This window comes from Brienomyrus brachyistius, chromosome 11, assembly GCF_023856365.1.
Source record: "Brienomyrus brachyistius isolate T26 chromosome 11, BBRACH_0.4, whole genome shotgun sequence".
Classification (NCBI taxonomy): Eukaryota; Metazoa; Chordata; class Actinopteri; order Osteoglossiformes; family Mormyridae; genus Brienomyrus; species Brienomyrus brachyistius.
The window spans coordinates 345,159-369,774 of NC_064543.1; the positions used below are offsets into that span (position 1 = coordinate 345,159).

A 24,616-nucleotide genomic window follows, 5' to 3' on the forward strand; every position below is an offset into this window, starting at 1 on the left:
CACTGAGAGCAGAAGGCGTAACCTGCTTTCGGTGGCCGGGCAGAGACAGACCAATGGCTGGCTTCGCCGATGTGGCAATTCAGGCTTACACACCTTACGGACTTTAAATACTAGATCGTCGCTTAGATTGGACATACATTTAAATGCTGCGTTCCGAGAGGACAACAGTCAGCACAGACTGCAAAAAAGGGCATATCCACAGCTGGAGAGACTCCGTCAGAAAATCCAAGGCGACTGATTTTTAAGATTACTACAAACATTTGTTTTTCCCTCCTCTGGACTTAAAAAAAATCAAAATGTCAAATATCCAGCTTTCTAGCACTGATCGTCTCGTTGCGCGGAGGACCTTCCCTCTCCATGCCCGTACCAGTGTTTGTAGGAATCTATTCGGGCCGGTGGACCACGACGAGTTAAACAGTGAAATGAAATCCAAACTCCGGGAGCTCTCAGACCGGGACAAGCGCAGGTGGAACTTTAATTTTGAGACCGATACACCTTTGTCTGGAGAATACAAGTGGGAGGAAATCCCGATGAATGCAATGCCTGTCTTCTACTGGGAATCGCAAACTGGGAAAACGGGAAATACTGTGCCAGTCAAGGGGAAAGAGTTTTTGGACGTGATTCAGAATAACTGCGCTTCACTTGATGTGCCTCACTCCCCTGTGGTGGACCGCTTGTGCAGCTCCGAAGTCATCCTACCCAAACCTAGTGAAGTAAACCAAGAGAACTGTCCGGATAAGATCGGCTCAGAAAAAAATAAATATAAAGCCGTCTCTTTCAAAAGAACGCTATCTGCCATTATGGAAACTCGTGCCACGGCACGTATGACAGGTATAACTTTTAAAAAATTATGTAATTCTTTAATTGCCTAAATTAAATGGCTGCGTGGTGCGTTCTCGAAAAATTCTACTTGCAGTCACGGTGACGTAATGTTGTATTAATAGTTGCAGTAGTAGTGGTGGTGGTGGTAGTAGCAGTAGTAGTGGTTGTAAATGATCTACTCTTATCCCCCTCCCCCACAGATTATTACGATATAAAGAGAAGAATGACTGATGTGAAGCCAAACGGACACTCCTCGCCGCATTCAGCTCAAGCAATTCCCGTTGAACTGACGCCTCGCAAAAGGATTCGTTAATTGTGCGTACAGTGCCAGTTTTGTTCTCCTGTATCTAGTTACCTTCATTGGACAGTGTTTAACTGTGCAATTGTATTTACATTGTAATGTTTACACTGGCAAAAATGTACATATAAATCAGTATATTTTGGGTTTGTGTCTAATAACTTATCTAAATGTATATAGGTTTTATATACAAGTTATTTTAAAACTAAGTTTTAACTTATATTATTTATGTTGCAACATATTTGCAAATACATGTTATAGCCAAAGTTTTATACTTTTTTGTAATTGGTAACAATGTAGCTGTCATTTGAGTTTTGCTTCTGAGCCGTTTGATATGTCGATGCCCATTTACTACATATGTAAAGCGATATTTTCTTTAACACTGACTCTGGACTTTTCTTTAACACGTTGTTGTTCTAGCGTTGCCTTGCTAATTCAGTACTGGACTGATGAAACCTGCCTATGAGCTATAAGTCTGCCCTGCCAAACCCATCCAGCGATACATCAACGCTGTACACAGACTACTTAATTCTGTCCCAAAATATTTTCTGTAGGTCCGAACTACATGCTAATACATATTTCATATTCGCCATTGTCAATTTACTCAACGGCTCATTTTCCTTAGATGTGGAAAGTTACGCTGCGTTGAACATATAGGCCGGCATCAAAATCCTTCGGCTTGCTATGGAAATCACAAATAAGTGCTTTGCAAAGAAATTTCCCCAACACTAATAAAACTACCTCTTATAATAATACAATACTAACAATAGCCTAGGCCTATTTTAATGAAACATTGTAATATTCCAAATCCGCATTCTTCAACGGATACACTGCTTATAGTCTAGCGCCTTCAAACATACAGTTTAGCTTCAGATTGCATGAATTGGTGACATGGATTCTTGAAATAGAAATCTGAACATTATTATTATATTTATATTCTTGCATATCAATATTTTGGATTAATAAAACACGCACGCACAAATACGCGACATTCACAATGATTAGGCGTTATACAGAAAATATATTTTAATAACACTGGTGTTAGCGGAAACAAAACGACGCGTTGGGTTTTGCAAAGAATTATACGTAGGTCGCTAAAACGATTCAATCAAATGATTGTTTTATTTACGCGGAGTCCAGCACTGCATCAATTTGTATATCAACTTTGGAAAAATAACGTATATGACTGTGTAAATTTGGATTACATCACGAACTACACAGCTGGAACACTAAAATGGTAAGCTTGTAAGTGTGACATTAAATGTTACATTACGCAGCCCTATTCTCGTGCAGTCGCTACAAATAACGTTGGTTTCAACAGTAGCGTCATTTAACCTGGGAAGTTCCGAATTAATTGAAAATGATTGGAAAACGAATCATTCTAGCTGAATTTTTGTTTGGTCTGAAGTGTAGTGCTGTACAGAGCACCTGGGTCGCTTTACTTACAAGAAGATCTACACACGAATAAGTTTGTAATAGAAGCAGTAGCCATCTACTCGTGAGACCACTAGAAATCTTTTTAAAAACTAATTCTAAAGATGTATATTTTTGCCTTTTTTTCTGCCTGTTTCTATTTTCGGGTAAGCAGAGACTGTAATAGGCTATAAAGGCCGTACTGAATGAAATTATCCACGTAGCTTGTGGTTTTCACTGCAGTCGCGTTGGGGATTTAAGAGGATACAAAATTAGATGCAAATATGATTCATTTAAAGTGAAACTTCAATATTACGCAAGAACTGTATAAAAACCGCTACAATGTAACAAAGCAGAAAGTTAAATTGCTTTGCAATTGTGGCCTATGCTTCTTGCTACAGTAACTGAAGTGCGGGTCGCTGCGCGACTCGGATCCGAAGCGAGAAACGTGCCCCACATTGCATTTCAATGGGGTAAACACTCCCCCTACCTCGTTTCCAAAGACAACCATTAGATATGAAAGGGTGGAAAATCCGGTCAAAGACAACAAAGATAATTAGCATTTTCTACACCATCTGGTATAGGAGCCCGCAATAGAAAGACTGTTTGAGCCGAGGCGAGTGTGCCATTGCATTGATCTGTAAATGAAGCAACAAGATCATTAAGGATCCTCTGCTCCAGAACTAGGACTGAATAGAAATTGATATAGCTGTATAGTTTGCTGGTAAGGAACTCAGGACTAGATGAGACTAATAGATAAAGTTTGTTAGTTCAAATGGATGTTTCACTGTGCTTTCCCATTTAACAGCTACAGCTCTTCATTTAAGTTGTCTTAAAAATAATGATAAAATAAACATCAAAGTCTCTGAGGTCCCATTTTAAAAGTACCAATGTGTACACGTGTACTTCGAGTACAATTGATCAACAACCACATGACAGAGTGGCTTATGGCCTACGGCTCACAGCAGAGAACAGTTTTCAAAGGATGTAATGTTTCTTTTACATCCAGGCTACTACCTGCCAATTACCTGCTCTATACAAAGGTGCATAAGAGCTACAAAAGCCACTTGCTCCCACATAAAACCAAGGTGACAAGTATTGTGATTGATCTGATAAAGTGAAGCAGCCTGGAAATTTTAAGACAGATACAAATAAACTGCCCCTTAATTCTAAATGTGTTAGTACATGTCAGGTAGTACCTGCCTTGTTTTACTGCTTTGTTCCATGGCTACAAAGGTGGTGTGATTAAAATTAAAACTGCACTGCTTCTCTTAACATCCTTTCTTAACTTCAGTGCTTTAGATAACGTTTGAAAGCCTCTCCTTAACTATTTAATAGCATCAGCAATTTATGAGATCTCAATTTTACGCTGTAACTTAATTTTAGTAGTATAATTGAAAGCAATTATCATTTCAGTTCCAACTAGGATCTTCATATTATGACTCTAACCCTAAATGAAATTTAGGCCTAAATAAAGATCGTGAGGACAGTGAATTTGTCCAGGTTTTAATAATTTCAGGAATAATTTTTAACAGAAATTACATTGTTTAGAAATTAATTTATAAGATTTATTTTAAACCATGAAAGCAGCTGGACTTTCACTCATCTATATATAGCTACTTATCCAGTAAAAGGTTGTGGGCTGGAAGCCACAATAGAGTCTGGCTTGGTTGTTTCTGTAAGGTGTAATGATGTACTTGTGTATAATGCATAATTCCAAACTGACCGGCTGAATGTTTCTAAATGTGTCTGAATCCCATAGATTGTTATAGCTGTGTTTAAAAGCCATTTCATCAAATGGTGGAGCACGTGCACAGTAGCGCCTCTGTTCTTCTGCTGTGACTCATTCTGGGCTGTGCCTGAGTGCAGCCGGTCTGCACAGTGTCGGATCCCCTGTCCCGACCGGGTGTCTGTAATGTCCAGCCAGGGCCGCACAGTCTTCTCTCTGCACCTTGGCTGACCTGACTGTAAAAAGAATGACTCATTTCCTCCTGCTTTGCCACAGCTGTGTCTCAAGTGGCAGGTCTCCACTATGTGTATTTCAGTGTTCCCCAAATCTGAGGGAGACTGTTACATATCCCTTGCAGGGACAGTTGATCAAACAGAGCTAAACTGTGAAAGTTCCATTTGGGTGGATGAATCTGCAATGTCTGCATAATATAGGATGTATAATATAAATATATATTAAAATTTATAGCAATTGGCAAAAACCAACCCTAGATGAGGCACCAGCCTCAAGATGTCACCTTTTGTTCGTGGTTGGACAAGGGGCCTTGTTATGTTAAGTTGTGACTTGGTGAATTGTTGGGAAAGGGCTCATCATGTAGGGAAAGGATAGCCCCCCCCCCCCTTTGTCCAGGAAAAGGGCTGTGAAACATGCCGAAGCTGCTCAGCCTTCCCAAATGTAGCACGTCTGACTGACGCTACAGTATGTCACTTAAACGTCATTATCTCTGGTTGTGTGGTTGTCAGTGTTGCTTTGTGCACAATAACTGTGCCAGTTCTTTTCTTTTCCCACTGATTTAATGATAGTGCCTCAGAAAGACTGTTTGTTCCACTTTTGTAAATAGGCATGGCAGAGCTTAATGGGCTAGATCAGGCTGCCCAGTCCTGCTCCTGGAGAGCTGCCACCCTGCAGAGCTTAGGTCCGGCCCTCATTTAACACACCTGACACAGATAATCAGGCACTTCACTTATATCTCAGTATGAAAACCAGCTTAACTGTAACATAGCCGACTCTAATACTGAGGTGATACTGAAGTGCCTGATTATTTGGATCAGGTGTGTTAAATTAGGGCTGTACCAAAGTTCTGCAGGGTGGTAGATGTCCAGGAGCAGGACTGGGCAGCCCTGGGGGCAGCGTGTGGCTCTGTGGGCTAAGTCTGTTTAGCTGTAATCAGAGGGTCGCCGGTTCAAACCCAACCTCAGCACGTCTTCGGGTCCTTCAGCAAGGCCCTGAACCCCTGGGTACCACTACAGGTGGCTGCCCTTCACGGACAGCTTGCCCTACAAAGAGGGAGGAGTAAAGACAATTTCCCCTCAGGGATCAATGAAGTATCTATTATTTTTAGATACTCAGTAACAAGTTTAGCATCAAATACATAAGGGGCTGTGGAGGGCGACCCCCCCCCCCCCACCCAAAGTCACTGAGTTTAGTTAAGAAATAACCACACAAGACATGGCATTATGTAATGTTGCATAACATATGAAATCTATAGAAGGAATAATATTGTATGTTAGGTTCCATTAAATACATTTCAGTTACTCCCCCTTTTACCTTGCATTGAATGTAGAAGTCATTAGTGGTTCTAATTGACTATCAAAGAAGAAGAACAATGCAGAGAGACTTCCTGTTTTCTAAAAATACATGTTCTGCCTGGAAACAACAAGGCTTTCCAATGAAGGTTTTACATGGCAGTGCGTCTTTGGCAGGTTTAGGGAGGCAGGCATGCTTAGTCTTTGTATCTGAGCCATCTGAGCTGTGTGTGTCAGTCCCCGTCCTCATATAACCCACTGGCACACACACATACTGTCAAGCGTATAATCACACACTCAGAAAGCCTGTTTATAGCTCATAACAGAATTATCCAGCTTTACAAGGCATCCCAAAATTACACCAGAGAAAAAAACAAAAGCATCGTCATGTGTTCATTGTATTATAAAACTGTATCGAGACAGAATAAGTACAAATGTGGGAGAACAAAAATGTCTGAATAATGAAAAAGGGTAAATAAAATATAAAAGAAATGTAACGGTGGAGTCAATTTATTGAATATATGAACTCAGCAAAAATGCAAGCTCCATAAACATTTTATTATATCAAAAAACTGACTTCCATGTGATGATTACAGACACCCTGAGAACTAAGTAAATAGAGACCTTCATTAAATGGTAAAAATAATGCAATCACTTTTGAATCATGTTCAACCCCATAAAAGACCATTTTCAGTTTCATACAATTATGATTCAGGTCACTCAATTAAAAGATCTTGAAAGAACACACATACATATTATATACACAGTACGTCCTATATGCACTACGTTACAATATAAAATCATGTAAGATTGTAGCATATTGAACTGGAAGGACACAGAATCAAAAATTATGTGGTGTGGTTGTGGCTCTGAGATTGGGGATCTGTGCCAGCAATTGGAAGGTTGCTGGTTCAAATCCCAGGAATGCCCTTAGTGATCCTACTCCTTTGGGCCCATGAGCAAGGCTTTTAACCTGCAATTGCTCATTCCTGGGTATGATGTTAATCTACATCCAGCCCTATAAGGAGGTCCTCCAACTTACAGGGAAGAACTTGGGGGTTGGTGGCAGGATTGACTCTCCAGCTACTGGAAAAAAAACTCACACTGGTCCATCTGAACTAGTGTGGTGCTGAAGTATCACCTGCCACATGGCTCAGGTTCTCATCCCTGAGGTGGTTTGTCATGCGGGGGGTGGGGCAACGCGCTGTAATCGGTGCGCGCTCCTTACGCGCTGTAATCGGTGTGCGCTCCTTACGCGCTGTAATCGGTGCGCGCTGTAATCAGTGCGCGCTCCTTACGCGCTGTAATCGGTGCGTGCTTCATACGCGCTGTAATCGGTGCGTGCTTCTTACGCGCTCTAATCGGTGCACGCTCCTTACGCGCTGTAATCATTGCATGCTCCTTACCTAATATGCTTGAATCTTTACCTGTACTGTTCCTCAGATTCAAATATCAAAAAGTTCTGCTGTTTACCTCCTGAAGGCAGGTTAATGTCATAGAGCAAAGCGCTTCTGCCAGGAGCTACAGAATGCATAGCTGGACTCCAGTGAAAGGCAGCAAAATGACAACATGACGTTTCTGCGTGACTCTGCACTACACAGAGGCTGTTAGAAAGTACATTGTTTTAGATCAGGAGAAACTGGCAGCAAATTGCTATTTTTGTGGACATGAATTATTATTTCAGTGATATAGTAATAAGACAGCATGAACGTGGGGTAAACTTGGTAGGTAGTTCTTGTGATCTGAAATTTTTCTCAGCATGCATTACATACATTGTGTGATTTGTAGAAAGTGGATGATGCTGTTGTTGAAAATAAAGAAAAGCCGAAGCTCACAGGACTGACCTGTGCTGTAGCCACATACCGTGAAGCTGCTTATTCCACTGAAACTACTTTAGCTAAATTCCATTCCTGGGGTCACAATGCTAGAGCCGCTCCTGCTACGTAAAGCTGCAGCCTGCTGGCTACAGTTCTGGGTCCTCAGGCACCGTGCTGACTGCTCCTGCTCAGCGTCAGCGGAGATGGACGCACCCTGTAATCCCGCATCCCATCATGGGCCCTCGTCCAGGGACAAGCTGGCGCTCTGCTTTTGGAACCTGGACAGGCGGCGGCTGGGCAACTCTGTGGGGGGCCAGAGCACAGTGGGGCCCCCAGCCTGGCCACTGGGGGGCCCTTCAGGTCCTGCTGCAATAGACCCAGGAAGCAGGCGGCTGAGAGCTTCTGCAATGCTGTTGAGTGTCAGGTCCATGCGTGTGATCTGTGCAGGAACAGGACTGATGTATCAGCACCCCTGTCATTCTTTAAAAGCGTGATATTATGTCACAATGTTTTACGTAGAAGTTCGGAGTGTTTATGGAGGTGTTGTGGATGCTTCGGTACTTCAGGGTGGGACTTCCTGTTTTAGTTGGTTATGTAAATAGCCTGCCTTTGGAACACGACACAAACGCTACCTTGAAAACAACGGTAAACGCTTAAAAAAGAATAATAATGGATGCGTGGATAAATGAAGAGATCCCAAGCTTTAATCGCAATCTACTCGGAAGAATGGATACAACAAGATCAGGATGGCATGAAAAGCAATAAAAGGTATTTTGTATAATAGAGTAGGGCTGCATGATTTTGGAAAATTTTTAAATATCGCAATGCAATTTTGTTGCAATAAATTACTGGGGTATTTATAAAGCAAAAAGTTAGTTCAATATCATTACATTTCTCAAAAACCTGTCAGAGTGATTTAAACAGCTTGGATGAAAATGATTTTGATTGTCTCAGAGAATTCATGCAGCCCTCATGCAAAAACAACTGAGGTAAATTCTAAACTGATTTTTTAAACATATACTAAATAATCTTGAAAAGGAATAATCATTAAAATTGCAAAGCTTGCTAAGTTTTTTTCCTATGACACAGTAAAAATGTTTTAGTGAAACTTCAACTTGCAGTGCTATAATGGAGGATAGGGGCAGTCTGTTATAGAGCAGACTAACATGGGTATACAGTATGAAGGTATGAGAGACCCACCTGACTGTCATGGTCCATGCGATGTGGCAGATTCACGTGCATGACATGCAATGTTGGTATTAATATGGCACATCACCCAGCCTTATAATAGACTATAGCTATTTTTATAATTCAGTACAAAATACCCATCGTGATGTCATTCAACACCGGTATCAGTCTTTATGCCAGTGAAAAACCAACACAAAGAATTACCATACTTTTCTGAAGTACCAAAGAGTGATACCAGTGCGCTGGAACAGTGTGCAATATGAGCATTTTAGAGATCTCGGACTTGAGGATACGTCACAGTACCCAGAGGAAACCCACACAGCACGGGCAGGGCACACAAAGTCTACACACAGAGCAAATTCGTACCCCCAACCCAGGAGACACAAGGCAATAGCTATGCAAGGAAGCATGAGGCCACATACATGCTGCTATTCATTGCCACATCAAACTCCATCTTCCGTGTGCTAGTTAGCGTAAACCTGCTCAGTATGTGATCTGCACCCTGCCCACTCAGCCCGTCCAGGAAGCTAATGAATGACTCACAGTCATGGCCTCAAGTGAACCATAATTTCCACTCTATCAATAAAAAAGGCAAAACATCTCTCATTCTTCCTGTGAATGTATCCCTTGTTTATCCAAAGAGCTGGGTATAGTCAGATGAACGGCTGAACTCGATGTCTGCCGATATAGAGGTGCTGTGTTTTTTGCAGGTTTTGGGTGCGGGAGCTGAGTGTAAGAACAAGCTCTATTGCTGAGGTATCCTTCAGCAGTGCACTTCTGGCTTGGGGAGACTTTCCTTCCAATAAAGCATGTTATAGAAATAATTGTGCACCATCCGAGAGGAGAAGATTGGTTTCTGGCATCAGAATTTTTTCTCATCATTCCTGAACTCTCTGCTGTCACTCACGCAAACCACAGCCAACTACAGCACAAGCTACATGTTCATCTTGCCTTCTCATAATGATTTTCATTGCCGTTTATTCTTGAAGATGCATAAACAAGACCTGCACTTGACAGGAGAATACACAAATCAATGATTTTGAGGAATCAGTGAGGTGTTGTTAAACACTGAAAGTAAAAAAAAACAAAACGGTTTTATCAGAAATATTACGGCCGTATTTGTGTCTTACTGTCCTTTTGATTTACCTTAATCCGTGGATCTAAGCTTTGATCAAAGCTGTTTGTTTTCATGTCACTCATTCCTTCTGAACACTTTGAATACTAAACTATTTCTTTTTATGTTTACCTTCCAGATTATTTTTTTCTGAATATTTTCCAAAAGGCTCTCCATTGAATATTCTTAAATTTTTTTATTAAAACAAGAAATAACATCATAATTCTCAAAGTCTTCGATTAATTCAGTCCTACTGATTTCAATAGACATCTTCCCAGGTACAATATAGGCCAAAAACAATCAGAGTACCGCTCTGAGACACCCGCAGGCTCACATCCAAGAAGGACTCATCTAACCTTTCATGCTGCTAGATTTTTCCCTCTGATTCTTTTCTTTTCCACAAAAGTGCCAGACAAAGGTGCCTTAATCTGAAGGGAGACAAAACGCCTGACTGGCACATGATCACTGGAAAAACCACATAAACATGGAACATGTAACAACCTACTTACGAGACAGGTTACCATAAATGTGGCAATATTACGAGAACCACAAACACCAGGTTACCATAAATATGGAAATATTACGAGACATAAATACAGGCACATGCAAATCCATTTTTTGGAATGGACCACCAAAGAAGGACTAACCCCACTGAAATGAACAACTCCCTTCATCTTATTTAAGGTCCAGCCAAAGCATATGCACTTTTATTATTGCAGCTAGAGGTCCTGAAGATATTTTTTTAGGGTGCCGTAATTTTAGGACTGGGGTGCCAGTCCTGACCTCGGATACAGTAACATCACCCCAAGTCTAGGAACTTCCTCTGTTTCACTGTAAGAAATCTGAAGGTGATTTGATTCGAGATGATTTTCCCTGCAGCCTTGACATTAAAGAGAAAAGTCATGGGGCTTCGGGGGCTAAAATGCTACTTTAAATATAACAACTTATCACCTTCAAACCCTTTAAAGCAGTCGCCGCCCTTCGGTCCTGTTTTGACAGACTGCACAACGGAGCTGGCAGACTATTCTGACCTGAGACAGGTCACTATCACATCTCAAAGCTGAGTTATTCTGAAATACTCCGTTACTTGGATTAACTCACAAATGAAACATGACACATTAGCTGACATAGGGAGAACCTGCTAACTGTCAGATCTCAGTCCTTAAGGAGCTGGCACAGTGGCTCAGTCAGTAGTGCTGCTGTCTCATACCTCCAGGGCTGCAAGGTTGACTTTTGCCTCAGTTTTGTTGTTTGTCATAACCCAAGTACAGTCGGCTTCCCAGATCATTACCAGCAAAGAGCAAACGAGTTACTGTCCTCACAGAATCTGTGAATGTGGGTTGTCTGTATTCCCCTTCTGTCACATGGGTCTCCTACAGTGCAAAGATGGGCAGTTTATTGGCCTGCGACACAGGGGAGGCCCTGCAGCGACATAGGAGAGGCCCTGCAGCGGCACAGGGGAGGCCCTGCAGCGACACAGGGGAGGCCCTGCAGCGACATAGGCGAGGCTCTGCAGCGACATAGGAGAGGCTCTGCAGCGACATAGGAGAGGCCCTGCAGCGACACAGGAGAGGCCCTGCAGCGACACAGGAGAGGCCCTGCAGCGACACAGGAGAGGCCCTGCAGCGGCACAGGGGAGGCCCTGCAGCGACACAGGGGAGGCCCTGCAGCGACACAGGGGAGGCCCTGCAGCGACATAGGAGAGGCTCTGCAGCGAAATAGGAGAGGCCCTGCAGCGACATAGGAGAGGCCCTGCAGCGACATAGGAGAGGCCCTGCAGCGACACAGGGGAGGCTCTGCAGCGACATAGGAGAGGCCCTGCAGCGGCATAGGAGAGGCTCTGCAGCGACATAGGAGAGGCCCTGCAGCGACACAGGGGAGACTCTGCAGCGACATAGGAGAGGCCCTGCAGCGGCACAGGGGAGGCCCTGCAGCGACACAGGGGAGGCCCTGCAGCGACACAGGCGAGGCTCTGCAGCGACATAGGAGAGGCTCTGCAGCGACATAGGAGAGGCCCTGCAGCGACACAGGAGAGGCCCTGCAGCGACACAGGAGAGGCCCTGCAGCGACACAGGAGAGGCCCTGCAGCGGCACAGGGGAGGCCCTGCAGCGACACAGGGGAGGCCCTGCAGCGACACAGGGGAGGCCCTGCAGCGACATAGGAGAGGCTCTGCAGCGAAATAGGAGAGGCCCTGCAGCGACATAGGAGAGGCCCTGCAGCGACATAGGAGAGGCCCTGCAGCGACACAGGGGAGGCTCTGCAGCGACATAGGAGAGGCCCTGCAGCGGCATAGGAGAGGCTCTGCAGCGACATAGGAGAGGCCCTGCAGCGACACAGGGGAGACTCTGCAGCGACATAGGAGAGGCCCTGCAGCGACACAGGGGAGGCCCTGCAGCGACACAGGAGAGGCTCTGCAGCGACATAGGAGAGGCCCTGCAGCGACACAGGGGAGGCTCTGCAGCGACATAGGAGAGGCCCTGCAGCGACACGGGAGAGGCCCTGCAGCGACACGGGAGAGGCCCTGCAGCGACACAGGGGAGGCCCTGCAGCGACACAGGGGAGGCCCTGCAGCGACACAGGAGAGGCCCTGCAGCGACACAGGAGAGGCCCTGCAGCGACATAGGAGAGGCCCTGCAGCGGCACAGGGGAGGCCCTGCAGCGACATAGGAGAGGCCCTGCAGCGACATAGGAGAGGCCCTGCAGCGACACAGGAGAGGCCCTGCAGCGACACAGGGGAGGCTCTGCAGCGACATAGGAGAGGCCCTGCAGCGGCACAGGGGAGGCCCTGCAGCGACATAGGAGAGGCCCTGCAGCGACACAGGGGAGGCTCTGCAGCGACACAGGAGAGGCCCTGCAGCGACATAGGAGAGGCCCTGCAGCGGCACAAAGGGGGGGTCACCACTTTAGCTGCCCACTTTGCCTTGGTTATGTAATGGAATTGTGTTCCTGTTTAGGGAGTGAATCAGTCTCAGAGGGATCCCCTCCCCCACCCCCCGAGTGACTGGTGGTGAGAAACCCCTGGTGAGGTTTCTGCCACCCAATTGGCTCTTTGTGTCATGACCTGCAATCCTCCTGTGTGCCACGCCCACCTCGTTACCTCATCTGAATTCCTGCTTGTCTCAGCTGTTCTGCATTTCCGTCTCAAAGTCATGTGTATTTAGTCTGCGTTCAAGTCAGTTTACCCAAGTCCGGTGATACTGAAGTGTACTGAAGTGGTCTAAGTGTTTATGTGCTTTGTCAGCATTAAACCCCGTTTGGGGACTTCTGTCTGTGCATGGATCTCACACTTTGTCAGCTTCCACTCTTCCCAACATGGTTCATTAAGCAGATATTTCCTGGCCCACAGTATTATACTTCGTGAGGAAAAAAAGCACCCGGATACAGCCACTCCCTCTTGTTGATTCTCCATCATTTTAAACTCACGCAAAGATACATTAATAGATGCATTTTGGAGGGAGCACAGCCACACAGGAACACAGTTAAAAGGTAAAAATACACACACTACCCAAGGCACCCAGAAAGGTACATTATAAACTATGAACGTGCACACAGAAGCTCAGAAACATGCACACATTTAAGCCATAGAAACCTAAGATTCATGTGTAAATTTAGTAGGAGTCAATAGTGCCTTTCCCCCCCTGAAGTGTGGTTGGGTTTGGGCACACTGCAGGCTCAATGCTAGGCCCTGTTTTCAGCACCACCTGGCCCAATGTTTTCTTGTGCCCCCGATTAATAGCAGTTACCCCCCTGCAACAAACGTCCCTATGGACTCTGAAGTGCACCATATATAGCCCATGCTGGGCAACCACATGCAGCATTAGAGGTTTGGAGAGAGAAAGGGCTCTTATGCAGGGTCTGGCTTTACCGGCCTCCACACAAGCTCACGCCGGCCTGCACGGGTAATTCAGTCGGCTCCATAATGGACTGTTTCTCTCACTGGGCAGAAATAAATTACCCATTAAGAAGTAGCGTTGTACTGCTAGATAAATTTCCTTTATGTATCACATGACTAAGACATATTTTATTCAGATGCAACACACGACAGAACAGGCAATTTAACCTTAATGTGATACACAGTCATACTAGAAATATAAAAGCTGAGTGTTTATTTGCAGTAAATTATTTAAACGCGCATCGCTGATGCCTCTGTCCCTGTAACTCTTTGGGCTTATTCTCCACAGACATGCGTGATTTTTCTCTTAATTAAGCACACAAATAACTCCTGAAAAATCGCAAATATCTCTGTTATAAGCCAGTAACGTGGTCTCCCCATGTTGTTATTGCCCAACAGAAAACTGCTTTCTGTGGTCATAGAATCATCTCCAGTATAGTGAAAATTCTCATTTGTCCTTCTCAACTAACATGGACGCCCAGTTACTGACCATACGTGGCATTCTCAAAATGACACACGAAGCCAGAGTTCTGTGACATGAGCTACGGACCTTTGCTTTGTTCCGAAATGCTCCTGATTTCTCAGAATCAAATGTTTGTCCTTCATTGAATTCCTTCTCATGACGGTTGTACACACTGATTTCTGTTTTGCAAAACATTTGAAAAGACACTACAGCTTTACAGCAAACACAGAAAACAAAGATGTACAGTAAGTTATTGTGGTGATATGGTCAATTATCACATATGAACCCACCCTTCCAGGGAACGCTAACTCCACAGCTTGGGCATTGATTAGCTCAAGATGATAAGAGCACATTTTCTCTTACTATCTCTTTGTTTAAGGCTGCTCATGGGGGCAGCCTGTGACAGTGTTATCCAGCATAAATCCACAGTATAATCTCTCCTCTCTTTCTCTCTCTGCACTCCCATTTCGCCAAAGCTGGGCTCTGGACACAGTCCAAACCCTGCATGAAAAACAGAGCAGGCTCTCGCTTTTATTGCACTGGAACGCACCTCGGGAACTGCTTCAGCAGAGGAATGGGGCCAGACTGACCGCCTTCAAGTCCACAGTCGCTGCCGGCGGATGGGCAAATATACAGACAAACAGACAGTGGCACAACCCAGGATCCTCTGCACACTGAGATAAGCCGTCTGTACAATCACCCTTAAAATGTACTCGGACTTTGGAGCGGCAGCTCGGACTGTGTACCTCGTCCACATTAGCGTGGCTGCTGCTGGTCTATTCACAAGGACAAACAGAGCATGAACTTCCATGCTTTATATGATGCCAGCAGAGATATCCTCATTGGTGCAGACAAAGACACAGACTGGCCATCGAAATGCAGCCTACAAGCAACTACATGAAGCCCACATGAGCAGCTGCAATGAGATGTTCTGGTCCACATTCAAAGCACCGAATGCTGCCACTCTCTGATGCTTATGTGCAGGCTGGAGAAAATCACTGGAAAAGCCCCCTGTGTTATAATTGTACTGGGCAGACCAGTAAAATGATCATAATTAGCAAGTGGCAGCTGCTGTTGAGAAGCCAGGGATAATCACGGGACAGGAACCCTTTGGGATCTCGGGGGAAATCTGTTCCCTTATCAGTGTGTGCAGACAGGCTCATTACAGTGAGATAATTTTATCTGAAAGGCTTCCAGTAATACAATCTATTCTATATTAACTCCAGCGAAAGACCTAAAGAGACCTAAAGAAGATTGCCTGAGAGCAGTTCACCCATTCAGTTGCCAAGATTTTACAGAAGATAGAGCATTCCGTTTTTACTGCCCCACCCTCAGAAGCCGGCCAGCCCAGCCATGGACAGCTAAGGTTCATTTTTGCTGTTACACAGTATATAATTATTTAATGGCAGAGGTCAGCTCTGTGGAGCCAGCATTTGTTGTGAATAAGCCTCTTGTTAACAGAGTGTTTCTCAGAGTGTATGGGGGCCCCTGATACTCATGCAGCTCTCATTAAAATAATCTGCAATTTTCAGGCTGTAAAACCAAATGGCTGTAATTTCTAGAATGAGGCCACATTATTATTTAGGGCCGAGTGTCAAGGGGCTTTGCCACTGCTTTTCTGGGGCTGGAATGTGCAGAGAAAGATTAGATTTTCAGCCCTCAGCTCTGCACACATTCAGCTCTAAGATAAACCTGGATATATGATAAATGGCAGCCCCCCCACTTCAGCAGGAGAAAAAGAAGCAGAGAAGCTGAAAGGGAGGCGTGGAGCCTGACAGTGAGGGGGGTGTCTGACAGGAGGGGTGGAGCTTGACAGTGAGGGATGGAGCCTGACAGTGAGGAGTGGAGCCTGACAGTGAGGGGTGGAGCCTGAGCAGGAGTGTTGGAGTCTGACAGTGAGGGGGGGTGTCTGAGCAGGAGGGGTGGAGCCTGACAGTGAGGGGGGTGTCTGAGCAGGAGGGGTGGAGCCTGACAGTGAGGGGGGGTGTCTGAACAGGAGGGGTGGAGCCTGACAGTGAGGGGGGGTGTCTGAACAGGAGGTGTGGAGCCTGACAGTGAGGGGGGGTGTCTGAGCAGGAGGGGTGGAGCCTGACAGTGAGGGGGGGTGTCTGAGCAAGAGGGGTGGAGCCTGACAGTGAGGGGGGGTGTCTGAGCAGGAGGGGTGGAGCCTGACAGTGAGGGGGGGTGTCTGAACAGGAGGGGTGGAGCCTGACAGTGAGGGATGGAGCCTGACAGTGAGGAGTGGAGCCTGACAGTGAGGGGTGGAGCCTGACAGTGAGGAGTGGAGCCTGACAGTGAGGGGTGGAGCCTGAGCAGGAGTGTTGGAGTCTGACAGTGAGGGGGGGTGTCTGAGCAGGAGGGGTGGAGCCTGACAGTGAGGGGTGGAGCCTGAGCAGGAGTGTTGGAGTCTGACAGTGAGGGGGGGTGTCTGAGCAGGAGGGGTGGAGCCTGACAGTGAGGGGGGTGTCTGAGCAGGAGGGGTGGAGCCTGACAGTGAGGGGGGGTGTCTGAACAGGAGGGGTGGAGCCTGACAGTGAGGGGGGGTGTCTGAACAGGAGGTGTGGAGCCTGACAGTGAGGGGGGGTGTCTGAGCAGGAGGGGTGGAGCCTGACAGTGAGGGGGGGTGTCTGAACAGGAGGTGTGGAGCCTGACAGTGAGGGGGGGTGTCTGAGCAGGAGGGGTGGAGCCTGACAGTGAGGGGGGGTGTCTGAGCAAGAGGGGTGGAGCCTGACAGTGAGGGGGGGTGTCTGAGCAGGAGGGGTGGAGTCTGACAGTGAGGGGGGGTGTCTGAGCAGGAGGGGTGGAGCCTGACAGTGAGGGGGGTGTCTGAGCAGGAGGGGTGGAGCCTGACAGTGAGGGGGGGTGTCTGAACAGGAGGGGTGGAGCCTGACAGTGAGGGGGGGGTGTCTGAGCAGGAGGGGTGGAGCCTGACAGTGAGGGGGGGTGTCTGAGCAGGAGGGGTGGAGCCTGACAGTGAGGGGGGGTGTCTGAGCAAGAGGGGTGGAGCCTGACAGTGAGGGGGGGGTGTCTGAGCAGGAGGGGTGGAGCCTGACAGTCAGGGGGGTGTCTGAGCAGGAGGGGTGGAGCCTGACAGTGAGGGGGGGGTGTCTGAACAGGAGGGGTGGAGCCTGACAGTGAGGAGTGGAGCCTGACAGTGAGGGGTGGAGCCTGAGCAGGAGTGTTGGAGTCTGACAGTGAGGGGGGGTGTCTGAGCAGGAGGGGTGGAGCCTGACAGTGAGGGGGGTGTCTGAGCAGGAGGGGTGGAGCCTGACAGTGAGGGGGGGTGTCTGAGCAGGAGGGGTGGAGCCTGACAGTGAGGGGGGGTGTCTGAGCAGGAGGGGTGGAGCCTGACAGTGAGGGGGGGTGTCTGAACAGGAGGGGTGGAGCCTGACAGTGAGGGGGGGTGTCTGAACAGGAGGGGTGGAGCCTGACAGTGAGGGGGGGTGTCTGAGCAAGAGGGGTGGAGCCTGACAGTGAGGGGGGGTGTCTGAGCAGGAGGGGTGGAGCCTGACAGTGAGGGGGGTGTCTGAGCAGGAGGGGTGGAGCCTGACAGTGAGGGGGGGTGTCTGAGCAGGAGGGGTGGAGCCTGACAGTGAGGGGGGTGTCTGAGCAGGAGGGGTGGAGCCTGACAGTGAGGGGGGTGTCTGAGCAGGAAGGGTGGAGCCTGACAGTGAGGGGGGGGTGTCTGAGCAGGAGGGGTGGAGCCTGACAGTGAGGGGGGGGTGTCTGAGCAGGAGGGCTGGAGCCTGACAGTGAGGGGGGGTGTCTGAGCAGGAGGGGTGGAGCCTGACAGTGGAGGGGGGGGGTGATATTTTCCTGTTCATCATAAGGTACACTGTCCTAACACATGCAATACGAATGGGCTGGGATGATCCGGAACTTCTCCCAGCACCGCTATCAAATAAATGGACGAATTTAATTGGCAGTTTCATACATAATAGTGCCAAGTTTATTTTTCATCTGATGCAGCTAGGCGGGCCTTCAGCTAATGCCATCGAGATATTCAAGTCAGAATGTCACCCCACAGTCCCAACCCCACACCCAACACAAATCCTTCTTCCATTCTCATGCCTTCTCTTCAATGTGTTCATGCCTGCAGATAAACTCATGTTTGTGATACTAGCTTGCTGCAGAACGAGAGTTGCCAGAGCGAGTGAGGGGTCCAACCACTGGTGATGACTGCCAGGAATCCCCTACAAAGGAGTTACTCCGAGGCGAGTCATTTCTACCGTTGCGTCCCTACACTGGACCTTTGGGTTTCCCCAACTGCCAAATCCCACCTGAATACAGCATCACCTTGATGTCTTACAAAACAATATACAGTGAAATGTTGCAATGTATGCTTCACAGCATGTTATGGAACGCTTTCAAAAGCATCCCAACTTACGCCACAATACTGTTGCATGATTGTCCCCCTCTCCACTCCCCCGCTGGTCTGCACCTCTGTCTTAGACTAAAGTGATCCCTTTGCTGCCCCCAACCAAGCCTGGGTGTCTCACCGTCTCACTGTAAGTGTTTGGGGAATGAGGCTGTTCTGTCGTCTGCTGAGCATTACAGGGCATCCTAACTCTCTGGCTTGACTGGGTTGGGGCCCCTGAATACTGAGCATGAACTGTTTGAGATACGGCAGACCAACCCGAGCAGAAAAGCTTTTTTGTCCTGACAGTATCTTAAATTTGATACTGAAGCAAAGCAGTAAACAGACAGCAGGGCCTATGCTAAAGGCCATGCCATCCCGAGCTGGGGGACACCCTCATGATTCCTAACCTCTAGAACAAATAATCCTTATCTTCAAGAGCACAGACAAATTCCACCATAGAATCCATGAAAATACCAGTCTAAGGAATCATCTGGAAAGGCTGCTCTGTAAAAACTATAAATATGAAAATGTTCTTAACATTATATGACATAATAGGTTGCATTTTTTAAAACCATTAGGTGATGCAGAGTACCTCACATATTTCAAAGGAAATTCCATTAATCGGGTATAATATTTAATTCTGGATAAAGGAAGTTATCAGCTTGCTTCACTAGCTGTTAAAAAACAGGAGCTTTGATAACTAAAACATGCAATACTGGGTTAGCTTGTGAACCTGCCAAGCAGCGAATGCTATGATTCTCTCACACTGAGTCCGCTAAAGCCATTGCCTGTGAAAGGACCAAGTGCTGCATCATACTCTAGATTAGTGTGTATGAGTCAATCACTTGAGCCAACCAACCAAAGATGAACAATGAGGTGCTCTCTCATGGAGCAAAGCCTCGATGCAGGAATGCTCCATCGCCGACAGGCAGAACTTACCTTTTCCTCCATCCTGTTCAGCCTGGAGCCAATGGTGTTACTCACTCTGTCTCTTGTCCTCTCTGTACCGGCAAAGAAAGGCCGTCTGAATAAGCCGAGATGTGACAGTATGGAAAGTTATGTGATCAGGTGCCATGACAGCATCCCAGCATGCGGCAGAAAGGGAAAGAAGCCGAAAGGGAGGGAGAATGAGATAGACAGACACACAGACCGACAGACCAACGGATAGACAGGCAGACGGACAGTAAGACAGATAAGCCAGGCAATAAAAAAATACAAAGAACACAAGCCTGAGACCACATCCTGAAACACGTTTCTGAAAGGTCTGACGGGGGAGGGGGGCCTTAAGGCAGCTTTGATGTTTTGCGGGGCTGCCTACCATGAGGCCAAGTACAGCACTCCCCAGGAAATGGATTTAGTGTGATTTTAGGAAGATCCGCAATATTCTGAGGTGCTGGCAGAAAGTGTCTAATGGTATAGTTCAGCAGCAGGGCAGACAAGGGCGAGTGTGTGAGAGAGAAGAAAAATAAACAGTCAGAGGAAGTAGAAAACCAACTCCTGAGGTCAGCAGAGAAAGGCAGAGAGTGTAGGCTTTAGTGTCCAGCCTGTACATCCGCTGATGGTGGGTTTTCATTAGTATATCAGTGCTCAGGGCAGAGACCGAGTCAGCATCTGGCCAATCAGTCAGTGTTTGGCCTGAGTGGAAATTGGTTATTGATTGAGTCTGGAGTTCAGTGGCTTCTCCTGACTGTAGTCACTCAGCATTGCTCATACACACATCCCAACCACGTACAAGACTCTACCTGAGCTGCTCTGAAATAAGCTCAGCTTCCCCAAGGAATGGTCAAGCCTGTGAAAGCAAACATAAAGACACCCAGTTAGGGTCCAGCACATGGAGATACTGGGCCCCTGTTCACGGGCTAATTATAGTTTGTAAAAAGGCAAAGTGACACAGGAGCAGACCTTGTACCTTCGGCAGACCGCTGAGCTCACCTTCTCTGGAGCTCCTTGATGCGCACCATGAGGTTTAGATGTCCCTGTGAGTACTGCTCTATCACGTCCCGCACGTCGTAAGGCTTACGCGCTTGCTGTAAAACAGCCAGATGGCATTACCCCTCTGCTCATGCTCTGCCCGCGCCTACGTTCATGCCCATGAGGACTACGGCAATCATTAGCCTCCTATGATGTACCACAACATAAACAATAGCATATCTTAATGTGTAATTAAAACTGATTTAAATTAGTCCTTACAGGAACCAGCGCAGAAGATGCCAACACTGCTCCAAAAGCGAGTAGGAATTGCTCACTGCCCCCATTTTACCACAAGGTTTGCTAGTAAACCTGAAGGAGGAGGCACTGGCTTGCTTTGTTTGACTTAATCTCAAGTAGCTGTGCAACGTGAAGGACAAGTGTGAGGTCGTGCTTTTGCTACAGGTTTCCAAAGCAGGGCGAGTCTCTTAATTAAACGCGCTGTACTGAAGGAAAAACAGCACTGCCGAGTCAAAAGCAAATACTGTAGTCATGTCTGCTGTTAGGCAGCAGCACCTGACCACATGTCCCGCCGCGTGCTTAGTCATTCCTCTGCGTCTCACATAGGTGTGAAGGAGAGACGATAAAGGGAAAACAGCAGAGGGCTGTAACTAACAGTTTGCTCTTTATTTAGTATTGACAATCCTGTACTTCCCATCAAACACAAGGCACCTTTGAGTTCATTACGCAGAGACTAAAGAAAACCTATTTTGATTTTTGCTTTTCTCTCTTCTTGCAGTGATATCTTTCACCTTCACTCACCTGAAATCTCTTCTTGGCCAAAAAGAATTTCATCTTCTGGATTATACAGATGGCAGTTCGATGAGAGTCCCTCAACCTGTCAATTCATAAGAGACAGAGATTAGCTGCTTCTGAACCACCCCCACCGCAGTGCCTCTGCACCACCCCCACCGCAGTGCCTCTGAACCACCCCCACCGCAGTGCCTCTGAACCACCCCTACCGCAGTGCTTCTGAACCACCCCCACTGCTGTGCCTCTGAACCACCCCCACCGCAGTGCCTCTGAACCACCCCTACCGCAGTGCTTCTGAACCACCCCCACTGCTGTGCCTCTGAACCACCCCTACCGCAGTGCATCTGAACCACCCCCACTGCAGTGCCTCTGCACCACCCCCACCGCAGTGCCTCTGAACCACCCCCACCGCAGTGCCTCTGAACCACCCCCACCGCAGTGCCTCTGAATCACCCCCACTGCAGTGCCTCTGAACCACCCCCACCGCAGTGCCTCTGAACCACCCCCACCGCAGTGCCTCTGAATCACCCCTACCGCAGTGCTTCTGAACCACCCCCACTGCTGTGCCTCTGAACCACCCCTACCGCAGTGCCTCTGAACCACCCCTACCGCAGTGCTTCTGAACCACCCCCACTGCTGTGCCTCTGAACCACCCCCACCGCAGTGCCTCTGAACCACCCCTACCGCAGTGCTTCTGAACCACCCCCACTGCTGTGCCTCTGAACCACCCCCACCGCAGTGCCTCTGAACCACCCCTACCGCAGTGCTTCTGAACCACCCCCACTGCTGTGCCTCTGAACCACCCCTACCGCAGTGCATCTGAACCACCCCCACTGCAGTGCCTCTGAACCACCCCTACCGCAGTGCCTCTGAATCACCCCCACTGCAGTGCCTCTGAACCACCCCTACCGCAGTGCCTCTGAACCACCCCCACCGCAGTGCCTCTGAACCACCCCCACCGCAGTGCCTCTGAATCACCCCCACCGCACTGCCTTTGAACCACCCCCACCGCAGTGCCTCTGAATCACCCCCACCACAGTGCCTCTGAACCACCCCCACCGCAGTGCCTCTGAATCACCCCCACCGCAGTGCCTCTGAACCACCCCCCACTGCAGTGCCTCTGCACCACCCCCACCGCAGTGCCTCTGAACCACCCCCACCGCAGTGCCTCTGAACCACCCCCACTGCAGGCCTGTGTATCGCCTCTGCACTTAATAAACAGGGATCATTTTGTGATACAGACACAGACCTTTTGAAAACTTGCAGAACCTCAGTCCCCTCATGCAAACTAGCACAGAAGATGCTTGTGAAAAATCCCCAAACCTCAGGAGGACATCCAAAGAACCGGTGAGAATCAGCCTAATCTAAGTGTATGTAGCATTTTATAGTCCACTATCATCAAGATATACTTCAAATACTAGCTCCAACTGAAGTAGAGCAGCAAATCTCTGAATTCTCATTGGGGGGGGGGGGGCACATCTGTGCATGGGCTGCTGGAGGGGGAGGGGTTTAGATCTGCAACAAACAGTGTGTTTGCACAGGTGTGTGACAGAAAGGGGGAAAACACGCTCGAATTTCTGCCTCTCAAGTGATTATGAAAACCAGTGACCTGCAGCTCATCCCATCTGCATGACACATCAGGTGCTCGCTCAATCGCTGCTCTGCAGCTGGTGGCCAAAGCAGAACCTCTGCAGAAGCACACAGACACTTTTGTGTTTCTAGCATTTAAGTAAGCAAAAGGAATTATCAGCACAGAGATTCCTTAATGGACTGCGGTTAACTGGAGCAGGACCACACTTCCCTTGAAGGGTGTGTTATGGTTAACGTTGTTTAATGCAGCTCATTTCCATCAGTATAACAAGAGGAGAGCTCAGTGGAGCGCATCGCTGACACGCAGCACAGCCGCGCAGCACAGCCGCGCAGCACAGCCGCGCAGCACGACCACACGCTGCGCCCCCAGCTCTGTCAGCGCTGGGCCGTCCTTCCTCCCCCCATCAGGACATGGACCACTTTGCTCACCATATGCCGTTTTATTGTCGCTCCATAACAGGGGTCATTGTGCACATGATAATGCAGATGCCCTGTCTGGCGGAGCCTCTGACGGCTTCATTAATTTCAGCAGGAAGCTCTCTGGCTCTTTGTGGTTGCTGTGCCAGTCCAGCTGCATGGCTGGATAGCTCCACATCAAAGGAGCATCGCTCCTCTGTGGCCAGGCTGCTGCAACACTTCGTGTGAGAGGGGAGAAGTACGGAGCCTCCAGTGCCTCTAGCTCTCTGGCCTGTTTTCCGAACAAGAAGCCACTAATTCTGCAGCTGGTTCAGGCAAATTGCCTGACTCATAACCAAATCGGCACACTGACTCCTGCACGCTGGCTGACGCACAGCACACTGACTCCTGCACGCTGGCTGACGCACAGCACACTGACTCCTGCACGCTGGCTGCCGCACAGCACACTGACTCATGGGATGCCAAAAAAAAAAGGCCGACATGTAATAGACAAGTATTGGTGACATAAAAATGGAGTTTTCTGCTTCTACAGAATCAAAAGGATAGGGGAAACCTTCAAGTTGTTGTATTCTTCACTGGCTGAAAAACAAGCTAATAGACTTCAGGGGCAGGTGGATTCCAGTGTACACACTCTCTGGGGTGTAAGGAAAGAAGTTTCTGGAGTGGGGAAGGCCAGGCGTCCTGTGAGCTCGGTATCTGAGCTGCCCACCCAGGGCTGGTGAGGACCCTGATTAATAGGATGCCTAGATGCCAGCAATTAGCTTGTGACACAGGCTTTCATGACATGGCCTGTGTTGACTAACATTAATATATTTAGAAAAGATATTCTTGCCAAAATTAACCTAATATTGATCATTCAGGTTCCACCAGGCGGGTGAGGGCTTTTGGTTAGAGCAGGTAGTGAGGGGGCTGAGAACATGGTGTCCCACAAGGATGTCCTAGCTGAAGTCCCCACAAGGACGATTACTGCAGCAACATCAGCCGTATAACCGGTTAAAAAGGCAAGTGATGCAGCTAAAGCAAACCATGGCATCAAGCTGGCAGTCCCCAGCTGCTCCTGTGGGGGGGGGTGTTAAACACTGTAAGCCCCCGCAGCAGTGTGCTTCCTGCTCACACTTACGTCCCTAGGCTACTTTTTTCACACCCTCCCTAAATGAATATTACGCGGCTTTTGGCCTGCAGCCTGACCCAGCTACCGGGGGGGGGGGGGGGGGGGGGGGGGGCGCAGCCCCGTGCGAACGCTTCACTCCCCATGCAGGTGTGTG

The 24,616-nt window shown here is 48.0% G+C and overlaps 2 protein-coding genes across 4 annotated transcripts in view; one reads left to right on the forward strand and one right to left on the reverse strand.

Moving 5' to 3' along the window:
* The first annotated feature begins 70 nt into the window (after nucleotides 1-70).
* LOC125704223 (cyclin-dependent kinase inhibitor 1B-like) lies at nucleotides 71-1,500 on the forward strand. Its single transcript, XM_048969605.1, has 2 exons — nucleotides 71-831; nucleotides 1,023-1,500. The coding sequence occupies exons 1-2, from the start codon at nucleotides 297-299 to the stop codon at nucleotides 1,133-1,135; spliced, it is 648 nt and encodes a 215-aa protein (XP_048825562.1). The 5' UTR covers nucleotides 71-296; the 3' UTR covers nucleotides 1,136-1,500.
* A 4,827-nt stretch (nucleotides 1,501-6,327) lies between these two features.
* LOC125704067 (potassium voltage-gated channel subfamily KQT member 1-like) overlaps nucleotides 6,328-24,616 on the reverse strand; it is a 50,543-nt gene continuing 32,254 nt past the window's right edge. For all 3 annotated transcript variants that reach the window (XM_048969362.1, XM_048969361.1, XM_048969360.1), the window contains 5 exons: nucleotides 21,354-21,429; nucleotides 20,556-20,650; nucleotides 20,366-20,412; nucleotides 19,563-19,624; nucleotides 6,328-8,044 (listed from right to left, as the gene is read on the reverse strand). In XM_048969362.1, coding sequence (XP_048825319.1) covers nucleotides 7,838-8,044; nucleotides 19,563-19,624; nucleotides 20,366-20,412; nucleotides 20,556-20,650; nucleotides 21,354-21,429 — 487 coding nt within the window. In that variant the 3' untranslated portion in view covers nucleotides 6,328-7,837. The remainder of the gene's footprint in view (nucleotides 8,045-19,562; nucleotides 19,625-20,365; nucleotides 20,413-20,555; nucleotides 20,651-21,353; nucleotides 21,430-24,616) is intronic.